The sequence below is a fragment of the Dysidea avara genome, chromosome 4 (assembly GCF_963678975.1).
Source record: "Dysidea avara chromosome 4, odDysAvar1.4, whole genome shotgun sequence".
NCBI lineage: Eukaryota > Metazoa > Porifera > Demospongiae > Dictyoceratida > Dysideidae > Dysidea > Dysidea avara.
The window spans coordinates 33,065,198-33,077,166 of record NC_089275.1 but is presented as its reverse complement, the minus strand read 5'-3'; the positions used below and the strand labels follow the sequence as shown (position 1 = coordinate 33,077,166).

The 11,969-nt window shown below is 39.3% G+C and overlaps 1 protein-coding gene across 1 annotated transcript; it reads right to left on the bottom strand.

The window, feature by feature from the left end:
* Positions 1-301: 301 nt before the first annotated feature.
* Positions 302-11,453, bottom strand: LOC136253770 (filamin-B-like). The gene is made up of 6 exons (XM_066046428.1): positions 11,441-11,453; positions 11,320-11,394; positions 1,369-3,272; positions 1,129-1,268; positions 979-1,082; positions 302-791 (listed from the first exon to the last, which is right to left on the bottom strand). The coding sequence occupies exons 1-6, from the start codon at positions 11,451-11,453 to the stop codon at positions 496-498; spliced, it is 2,532 nt and encodes an 843-aa protein (XP_065902500.1). The 3' UTR covers positions 302-495.
* Between the last annotated feature and the right edge of the window lie 516 nt (positions 11,454-11,969).

Sequence of the window (11,969 nt, the reverse complement as noted above, 5' to 3'; positions counted from 1 at the left end):
CTCCTCAAAAACTACTGTTGTCGCTGTACTCGTGAAGTGATACTTACATGTGCATTTATGAATCAATCATTTTACTTCTAGTGCTGCATATACAAAATTACATCTTGCGTGATTATAGCAGCTGGTGTAGCTACTGATACGTATCATCTATCAATACCCAAAATATTACTGGGAACAAGTATATTACAGATATAATGTAATTACATAAGGGGATAATGGAGGCTATTAAGGACGCAGAACAATGTACAAAGAACACTACTGCCGACTCTTCTGTTAACATTCTATAAAGTTGTTAATATGGATGCCATACTATGCATACAAAAAGGCATTCATGACTACAGTAATAGTGGTGGTAAATATAACTGCATGGATACTAAACAATATTTAAGCTGTATGTGCAACATATAAATAAGTACAGTAAGATTAACATTTCAAATTAGTGTGTGCATTATGTCACTACGTACATAAACCCTAATGTATAGAACAACTAAAACGTTAGCATCCATAAATGCAGCAAAGGATAATCCAAACAATTATCCATGGAGGGAAAAGAAAAAAAGTTATCAGAAAGTGAAGAACATGGTTAACTTTCTTTCTTGGTCGCTGAATGATTGTAGTCTGTTGAACTGCTGGTCCTCCTCCTCCTCCTACCACAACAACAGTAGTGTTTGATGTCTGCTGCATGGGACATTGAGGATAATATGGTGCCGGGGGATAATATGGTGCTGTCTGTACAGGAGGAGGATACTGCTGCCTTGAAGTGTAACCCTGTTGGTTACCACCATGTGGAACTATACAGATACAAAGATTGAATGGTTATAGAGATGCAGTATAAAGCAAGCTAAAATAATGTTAGTGGTTTTAAACATCTTAAAGCGTAATAATGATAATACACCTACTAATATCACTAGGCTTTAACAAAATTGTTAACTCTTTGTACATACGCATACAAAGATACATAATACACATACAGTATACCTGCAGCAGATTCCAGGCTAATACGTATTCGGTTGTAAATTGCTAGCAGTCGCTGCAGCTCAATCTTCAGTTTCTCCCATGTTGCATACAAATGAGGGTCTTCACTACACAAAAGCAGTAACTCTAAATATAACATATTTTGCAACTAACAATTCTTGAAATTGAGAAATCAAATCTTGTGCTTTATCCAACTTTATCTTAAATGCTTCAGAATTGGTGCCTTCTTTGCCATTTTCACTACCTTTGTTGTGTTGATAATGTGCCAGGTCAGTGTCTGCTGATTCCAACAGCTAAAATTTTAAGAATACCATAGTTGAGACAGACTAAAAAATTACACATGTTATGTGGTTTACATACACTATATTGCTCTGTGCATTTCAGTAAACTAACCTCATTGATTTTCTGAACGTTTGTGGTAAAACCTGTAGGAATGTCACCCATACCATCATACTGCTCTGCTTCTTGGAATGATTTAGATGGTAATGGCTTAGGCACATTTTGCGCTTCAGTGGTGGATGATGCAACTCCAGATATGTGTTCTTCATCATGGTGGTATTCCACTCCATGTTCAAAGTTTGGAAACATTGGATTGGTAACAATTAATGTAGTTTCTGGTGGTAGTGGTGAATAATCAGTGATGTCCACTTTAAAGGGACTTCCAGGAATATTAACACCACTCCATTTGATAATTATATAAACAACACCAGCAATGGTAGGATTATATCTTACCATATAAGCATCAGATCCTTTGGGTTCCTTTATTACTGCAAATGACCTTTTGCTGCATAATGCAGTCACTGATAGTATGCCATCACCTGCTTGATTTGTTTCTACTGTAAATTCTGCCCATTCTTGTAAGTTTCCATTCCGTAAACCAGGACCATATGCTTTAACCATCTGTGCATTCACAGGAACAAGCCTTTTAACATGAATCTTGAAGGGACTTCCTGGAACATGCATTTCAGACCATAATACATTTACAGTATGGACTCCTTCACGTTCTGCTATGAAAGTTATAGTGTACTTTCCCTCATTAACTTTTTTAATGTTTACATAAAGTGGCTGATTAGTTGGGTCTAATACAGTTACATTTAGTACACCACTTCCACCTTCGGAAGTGTCAATATATAACTCATGTGGACTGTCAGTATAATAACTGGCACCTTCCATCTTTATTCCAGAAACCTTACATTTTGATACGTCTACTTCTTGAACTACATCAATTTTAAAGGGACTACCAACAATGCGTTGGCCATAATGTTTGACTTTAGCTACATAAAAACCAAGTTCTTCAGCAGTATATGTAACACTGTAGACCCCATTGCCTTTGTCTTCAATCTGTACTTCAGCTTTGTGGCAGATAGCTACAATATTTACATCTATGACTTGACCCTCTAATAATCCACTTTCATTAGCTGTAATAGTAAAGCATGCTGGTTTACCAATGGTAGCTTGATAAAGACCAGATCCTGCTGCAGTGCAAACCACATCACTTGGCTTGTCTACAGTAATATTATATGGGCTGCCTGGAACATAAGCTATTCCCCATGTCACATATATCGCATATTCTCCAACCTCTGCTGGAGTGAAAGAGCAAAAATAGGTGTTTTTTGTATTCTTACTGAAGTGGACTGTGTAATGGCGAGTAGTCGGACCATACACCTTAAAAATTGGTTTACCGAATCCAGCGCCAGCAGTAATTAATCTAAATGAAACTGCTTTCCCGATTGGAAAAACTTGTCCAGTGTTTGTTAAGTCACCTATAATTTTACATTGATTAGCATCAAATATTTTTGCCTTAATGGGTGATTTTGGAATTGCATAGCCTGAAAACAAAATTTTGACTGAAATATCTCCCACAAGTCTAGGTGTAAGAGTGACTTTGTGAACAGAATATTCCTGCTGTGTCTTTACTGCCGTTGTGCATAATCGGTTTCCTTCTTCTTCATCGTTGATTAATAAGGAAAGTGTACCAAGACCTGCATTAGTAGAAGTCACTGTAAATTCTGTTTTCTTCCCAATCTGAAGAGTGTCAGGTAAATTTCCTATGATTTCACATTTGGTAGGATCAATGCAGCGTAGGAAAAAGGGACTATTTGGGATATTCTCACCTTTGTAATCTACAAACACTACATAGGACCCTATTGACACAGGAGTAAATGTTGCCACAGAACAACGGTTTGCTTTTGCAAGTTTTGCATCTACATGATTATTTTGTGGATCATACACTACAGTATTATATGATCGATTCCCTTGTAAATAAAACCTGTAGGGCTCATAAGGAAATGCTAAATCTAATAACGAAAAAAATTTTTAAAAAGGACAATTCAGGTGAATTTTGTGCCAATTGACCAAGCGGCACCAAAATTCACCTGAATTGTTGTTATTAAAATTTTTACCATTAACCTACCATCACAGCCATTTCTTGTCCGCCACCTTGGATTTCACATCTTTTTTCACCATAGCCTTTCTGAGGGCCGCACACTTTTTTTACAGCTTGGCTGTTTTGGATTAGATTAGTTATACCATGGGCACTCGTGCTTTGCCTGTATATACACACTCGCCCTTGGGTCTGTGGCCCTCGGGCTTGTGCGTATATATCAGGCAAAGCACTCTTGCCCATGGTATCAAGACACACGGTAGTGTGTCGTGCGGCCCAAGAAGCCGGCGCGTAACACCGTGAGTATATTGACAGGAAGAAAGAAAACGCAATTTTCGCACCTCCGTAGCTCTGTGCTTCCTTGATGAAACAAGACGATTTTTGATGTGGACATGCCCTCCAACTGCAGCACTCCACATTCCAAATTTGAGCGAAATCTCTTCGCGCGTTCCCCAGATATGCGACTTCAAAAATTAGCTCAATTTCTTCGTTTTTTTCTTCTTATTTTTCTTTTTCTTGTCGCACACTTACAAGAACTGCTATAAAACTCGAACGCCATATCCGATTGCCTTGAAATTTGGCACACAGAAGGGGGATATAAGGGCGCATCTTGGTACCAACTTTGGCTGGAATACGATAAACAGGCAAAGAGTTATGAGCGATTATTCACGAAAAATAACACCAATATGTTGTCACGCCTACAGGGTAAACCACGTATGGGAAGAAGCTGAAAATCGGTGGGTGAATAGGTTAACTATTGAACCTCAAACCTTTTGTGGTTTGAAAGAAATCGAGCTAAAAAACAGGAAGATACAACGAAAAAACCAACAGTATGTAACAATTACGCAATCGAGACTAGCTAATAAAAAAACGACTGCTTGCCACGCCTACCAGATAAACCGCTTGGGGTAATGCTTTGAAAATCGTTGTACAGATGGAGTAATCATCTTAGAAAGGCTCTTCAATGGTGTAGAAGAATCAGACTTAAAGCCACGGAGTTATAACACGAAATCCAACTTGGTGCAGCAAGTGCGAGATCGAGATACTCTAATAGAGCAGTCATCCTAATAGAGCAGTCACCCTGAAAAGAATTCAAGAGATCAGCTAGAAATAAGAAACCTGTATAGAGATCAGCTACACACAAGTCACCCTGTAGAGAGATCAGCTAGAAGAAGTTACCTTGTAGGGAGCTCATGCAACTATGGAAAGAGATAGTTCAGCTAGAAAAAATCACCTTGTAGAGTTCAGCTACAAAGAAACCACCATGTAGAGAGTTCAGCTACAAACAAATCGCCCTGTGGAGAGATCAATAGAAGAAGTTACCTTGCAGAGAGTTCAGCTACAAAGAAACCATCATGTAGAGTTCAGCTACAAACAAATCTCCCTGTAGAGAGATTAGCTAGAAGAAGTTACCTTGTAGAGAGTTCAGCTACAAAGAAACCATCATGTAGAGAGTTCAGCTACAAACAAATCTCCCTGTAGAGAGATCAGCTAGAAGACGTTACCTTGTAGAGAGTTCAGCTTCAAACAAATCACCCTGTAGAAAGATCAGCTAGAAGAGGTCACCTTGTAGAGAGTTCAGTTACAAAGAAACCGCCATGTAGAGAGCTCAGCTACAAACTAGTGACCTTGTAGAGACATCAGCTAGAAGAAGTTACCTTGTAGAGAATTCAGCTACAAAGAAACCATTCTTTAAAGAGCTCAACTGCAAACAAATTACCTGTACAGAATTCAGCTACAAATAAATCACCCTGTAGAAAGATGAGCTAGAAAAAGTTACCTTGTAGAGAGTTCAGTTACAAAGAAACCACCATGTAGAGAATTCAGCTACAAACTAGTGACCCTGTAAAGACATCAGCTAGAAGAAGTTACCTTGAGAGAGTTCAGCTACAAAGAAACCATTATTTAAAGAGCTCAGCTGCAAACAAATCACCTATACAGAATTCAGCTACAAACAAATCACCATGTAGAGAGATCAGCTAGAAGAAGTTATCTTGAAGAGAGTTCAGCTACAAACAAATCACCCTGTAGAGAGATCAGCTAGAAGAAGTTACCTTGTAGAGAGTTCAGCTTCAAACAAATCACCTGTAGAGAGTTCAGCTACAAACAAATCTCCCTGTAGAGAGATCAGCTAGAAGAAGTTACCTTGTAGAGAGTTCAGCTACAAACAAATCACCCTGTAGAGAGATCAGCTAGAAGAAGTTAATTTGTAGACAGTTCAGCTACAAAGAAACCATCATTTAGAGAGTTCAGCTTCAAACAAATCACCTGTAGAGAGTTCAGCTACAAACAAATCTCCCTGTAGAGAGATCAGCTAGAAGAAGTTACCTTGTAGAGAGTTCAGCTACAAACAAATCACCCTGTAGAGAGATCAGCTAGAAGAAGTTAATTTGTAGACAGTTCAGCTACAAAGAAACCATCATTTAGAGAGTTCAGCTTCAAACAAATCACCTGTAGAGAGTTCAGCTACAAACAAATCTCCCTGTAGAGAGATCAGCTAGAAGAAGTTACCTTGTAGAGAGTTCAGCTACAAACAAATCACCCTGTAGAAAGATCAGCTAGAAGAAGTCACCTTGTAGAAAGTTCAGTTACAAAGAAACCACCATGTAGAGAGTTCAGCTACAAACTAGTCACCTTGTAGAGGCATCAGCTAGAAAAGTTACCTTGTAGAGAGTTCAGCTACAAAGAAACCATTCTGTTTAGAGCTCAGCTGCAAACAAATCACCTGTACAGAATTCAGCTACAAACAAATCACCCTGTAGAGAGGTCAGCTAGAAGAAATTACCTTGTACATAGTTCAGCTACAAAGAAACCACCAAGTAGAGAGTTCAGCTGCAAAGAAATCACCCTGTAGAAAATTCAGCCACAAATAAATTGCCCTGTAGAAAGATCAGTTAGAAGAAGTTACCTTGTAGAGAGTTCAGCTACAAAGAAACCATTCTGTAAAGAGCTCAGCTGCAAACAAATCACCTGTACAGAATTCAGCTACAAACAAATCACCCTGTAGAGAGATCAGCTAAAAGAAATTACTTTGTGGAGAGTTCAGCTACAAAGAAACCACCATGTAGAGAGTTCAGCTGCAAAGAAATCACCCTGTATAAAATTCTGCCACAAACAAATTGCCCTGTTGAAAGATCAGTTAGAAGAAGTTACCTTGTAGATAGTTTAGCTACAAACAGATATCCCTGTAGAGAGATCAGCTAGAAGAAATTACCTTGTAGAGAGTTCAGCTACAAAGAAACCACCATGTAGAGAGTTCAGCTGCAAAGAAATTACCCTGTAGAAAATGCAGCCACAAACAAATTGCCCTGTAGAGAGATCAGCTAGAAGAAGTTACCTTGTAGATCGTTCAGCTACAAACAAATCACCCTTTAGAGAGATCAGCTAGAAGAAGTTACCTTGTAGAGAGTTCAGCTACAAAGAAACCACACTGTAGAGAGATCAGCTAGAAGAAGTTACCTTGTAGATCGTTCCGCTACAAACAAATCACCCTGTAGAGAGATCAGCTAGAAGAAGTTACCTTGTAGAGAGTTCAGTTACAAAGAAACCACCATGTAGAGAGTTCAGCTGCAAAGAAATCACCCTGTATAAAATTCTGCCACAAACAAATTGCCCTGTAGATAGGTCAGTTAGAAGAAGTTACCTTTTAGAGAGTTCAGCTACAAAGAAACCATTCTGTAAAGAGCTCAGCTGCAAACAAATCACCTGTACAGAATTCAGCTACAAACAAATCACCTGTAGAGAGTTCAGCTACAAACAAATCTCTCTGTAGAGAGATCAGCTAGAAGAAGTTAACTTGTAGAGAGTTAATTCAGCTACAAACAAACCATCATTTAGAAAGTTCAGCTTCAAACAAATCACCTGTAGAGAATTTAGCTACAAACAAATCTCCCTGTAGAGAGATCAGCTAGAAGAAGTTACCTTGTAGAGAGTGAAGCTACAAACAAATCACCCTATTGAAAGATCAGCTAGAAGAAGTCACCTTGTAGAAAGTTCAGTTACAAAGAAACCACCATGTAGAGAGTTCAGCTACAAACTAGTAACCTTGTAGAGACATCAGCTAGAAAAGATACCTTGAAGAGAGTTCAGCTACAAAGAAACCATTCTGTAAAGAGTTCAGCTGCAAACAAGGTTAATCCAAAGGCTGAAGCACATGTTGCTGTCAGACCTTCAGTGCAGGCCACTGTAAAGCTTTAATAATAATAAATACTTAGGTATAAAGGAAGAAAATCCATCCCTCCTGGAGGAGACTGAGTGTGGCACTCGACTAGACATTGGGTGGCCTACAGTTCGAATCCTGGGGTAGGAGGGATTTTTTTCCTTCTTTGACACTTTTCTGTTTCACCTTATTGTTAGCTAGGTCATGTAATCTTTAAGTCTCCAGTTCCAGTGTGTTAGGTTAGGTTAATCCAAAGGCTGCAGCACATGTTGCTGTCAGACCTTCAGTGCAGGCCACTGTAAAGCTTTAATAATAATAATAATAATAATAATAAATCACCTGTACAGAATTCAGCTACAAACAAATCACCCTGTAGAGAGATCAGCTAGAAGAAATTACCTTGTAGATAGTTCAGCTACAAACAAATCACCCTGTAGAAAGATCAGTTAGAAGAGAGTTCAGCTACAAAGAAACCATTTTGTAAAGAGCTCAGCTGCAAACAGATCAGCTGTACAGAATTCAGCTACGAACAAATCACCCTGTAGAGAGATCAGCTAGAAGAAGTTACCTTGTAGATAGTTCAGCTACAAACAAATCTCCCTGTAGAGAGATCAGCTAGAAGAAATTACCTTGTAGAGAGTTCAGCTACAAAGAAACCACCATGTAGAGAGTTCAGCTGCAAAGAAATCACCACTGCCCAAATTTCAAGGCAATAGCTCTTTCCAATCTGAAGTTATCAATTGTCAAAGTTGGCAAATTGGATGTGTGTGGAAGGCCCCTATTCGCAAATCTGGTCACATATGTATTATATATATAATTTGTACATTTACTGATAAAATATTTAAAGTACATCTACTTCATCTTTTCTTCTTCCTGTAGTAAAGAAAAAAAACATAGGTTAAAAAGACCCAAAGCTGGCCATAGGCTGGCTTTGGGGTATACAAATACAAAAAGAAATGAAATCTAATCCAAAACAGCCAAGCTGTAAAAAAAGTGTGCGGCCCTCAGAAAGGCTATGGTGAAAAAAGATGTGAAATCCAAGGTGGCGGCCAAGAAATGGCTGTGATGGTAGGTTAATGGTAAAAATTTTAATAACGACAATTCAGGTGAATTTTTGTGCCGCTTCACAAAATTTACCTGAATTGTCATTATTAAAATGTTTACCATTAACCTACCATCACAGCCATTTCTTGGCCGCCACCTTGGATTTCACATCTTTTTTCACCATAGCCTTTCTGAGGGCCGCACACTTTTTTTAAAGCTTGGCTGTTTTGGATTAGATAACTATTACATATATATATATATAATTTGTACATTTAGTTATAAAATCAGAAATACGTAAAGTATTTAACATCTTTTCTTCTTCCTGTGGTAAAAAAGATAGGCTAAAAAAGCCCCAAAGCCAGCCATAACTGGCTTTGGGTATACAAATACAAAAGGAAGTGAAATGTAATCCAAAACAGCCAAGCTGTAAAAAAAGAGTGCAGCCCTCAAAAAGGCTATGGTGAAAAATATGTGAAATCCAAGGTGGCAGCCAACGTTAATGGTAAATTTTTAATAACGACAATTCAAGTGAATTTAACAACAATTCAAGTGAATTTTGTGCCAAGACCAAGTGGCACCAAACATTTACCTGAATTGTTGTTATTAAAATTTTTACCATTAACCTACCATCACAGCCATTTCTTGGCTGTCACCTTTGATTTCACATCTTTTTTCAACATAGCCTTTTTGAGGGCCGCACTCTTTTTTTACAGCTTGGCTGTTTTGGATTAGATTAGTTTATCAACTATAATGCATAGCTGGTGAGGTGGGTAGCTATTGTCAGCTGGGTGTGATTTTTTTGTGTTTTGGAGACAATGTAGTGCCTCAGTTCTTTTCTGCTCCTGGTCAGCCCCCCCCCCATCTCATACCAACTACTTCTCTGCCACTGACTGTCTTGCTATAATAATTGGTGCAGTTAATGTCGGGTAGACATCAGAGCAACGTTTACAATACAAAGAACTTCCTACAGAATAACTTGCAATGTAATAAATTATAATGGAGTAAGTTGTAAACGTAGCTAAATTAATGCTCTATTAGGGTGACTGTTCTATTAGAGTATCTTGCATGCATGATATCGCATTTGCTACACCTAGTTAGCTTTCGAATCATAACTCAGTGGTTTGTACTGCAGTTCTTCTGTACTACTGCAAGGACCTTTTACGATGATTATTCCAGCTATATACCGATTTCAGCTCATTGCTCTAAGCGGTTTGCCTGGAAAGGTGAACATTATTGATTTTTATTCACGAATATCGATTAAGCAATTGTTATACACCTTCAGTTTCGAGTCATATCTCTATGATCTTTATTTTGATTACTTTCAAACCACTCCTACAATGGTTGACCTATCCACAAACCGATTCAGCTCATTGAATGCATGAAGTGGTTTACCCTGTAGGTGTGACAAGACATCGATTAAATCCTGAATCATCATGAATCATTCATCGGATTTGCACCAATTTTGGTACTAGGATTCGCCTGACTTCCCAAATTTCAAGGCGATCGGATAACATGTCTGTGTTCTGTAGCAATTAATTTTTGCAAAGTGTGCGAAAAGACGAAGAAAAGAAAATTCGAAATTTAGGCCGCTCGTATCTCGGAAATGGCTGCGGCGATTTCCAGGAATGTGCATGGACTCCCCTAACTGGCGAGAAACTCTGCAGCAAATTTGTTACCAATCGAATAAGGGATCACAATGATACAAAGGTGTGAAAATGACGTTATCTTTCTTCCTGTCAATATATCCACGGTGTGGCGCGCCGGCTTCTTGGGTCGCACGACGACACACTATCGTGTGTCTCAAGGGGTGTCACTCCAATAAGCACTGTACTACGATCTGCGACCGCGGTCAAAACCAAAGGTCAATGAACAAAGCCGATTTTTCACGAAGAACAACGGTCAAACTGTTTTCCCAGCACGGTCAAAGCTTCGCGAGTAAGTAGTACACGAAAATAAACGGAACCAGGTCAATGGTCAAGACAAATTTTCGATGAAAGTCAACGGTCAAAATCGACAATCGATCTTTACCGTCGCAGATCGTAGTACAGTGTCTATTGGAGTGATACCCCCTTGTGTCTGTCTCAAGGGGGTGACATACAGGCACTCGCTGTAGCGTAGATCTGCGACCGCGGTAGAAGTCTAAGTCAAAGGTCAAGGCCACCAAAATCATGCCGAGTCAACGGTCAAGGGTAAAAAATTCCAACTCACAATCGAAAAGTACTGAAATATCGTTGTTAAGACAGCGGTCAAAGATCGGAAAAGGCTCCTTTTGTGTTTTTTCCCAGTCTGAATAGAATAATTTTACAAAAATGAACACATTAAACAGATACAAAATAAAATAAACACATTAAACAGATGAGTCAAGTTGAACCTCTGCCAAGCGCAGTTCAGCAGAGGTAGTGGGGCGCTCCACATGTACAGGTCTCATGGTCCTACTGCCCCGGATAGCCAAGATGGCAGAACGGAGTAAAGAAAATGAGATGGAACATCGCATCAGTGAAAGTGTCTTGGTATAGAGTGTGCCATGTTTCTTAGAGAGTAAATCAGCTAAGCGGCTATAGAATATAGTTGCCTCCCTACCAAGCCCACCAAATGTAGGGGGGTAAATGAACCACACTCCACACTACGAACCCTATCACCATATTCCTGCTTCTTCTCTACCTCATGCCTTTGAAAAAATGATGCAGGCTGAATCTTAAGGTAGCTTGGTGCGTTGGGGTGAAAAACCCTTATATCAAAAATGCACCCTAGCGTCTACCCCAAAACCCAGTCGCACGAACATCTGCACGGACTTCATCATTACGAATAGCAGAAACTGGAGCAATGGTCTCTCCTATAAGAAGTAACAAAGGTGGTTCCACTGCAACATTATAACAGACCTCTTGTAATCATCCAGCTGTCAAGTCGAGAAGTTCATTATGACAAATAAAGGTAAGGCCTGCATGGTGGCAAACCATAGCATGAACTACACTGAAGGGAGTGCCACAAACACAGTGACTGGAGACATCATACAATTGCCAGTCAAATCTAAGACTTAAAGCATCCTGAAATTCCTGCTTATACAAGTAGAATCCCTGCTCCTAAATAGGAAGAGCTGTCAGCCACAGGGAAGAACACTTCATACTATTCAAACCAACAGTCCTCTGCAGCAAGGGATCCAGACAAGACTTGACAGAATCAGCAAAGACAGATGTTGTTGTGTAAGCCAGTGAATATCAGATTTAGCAGATTGTAAATTAAGGATACAGATGTCATTGGATTGTTGCTCTATCAGGGAAGCCAAGGAAGCACTGATCCGCCTAGAACCAGAATATTGAGCATCAGAATACTTTGCGGTGGGATTGGGTATGTTCATACCTCCCAGACGACATGGTAAGGAGAGGAGTTCCCTCTCTAACTCCGAGCAAG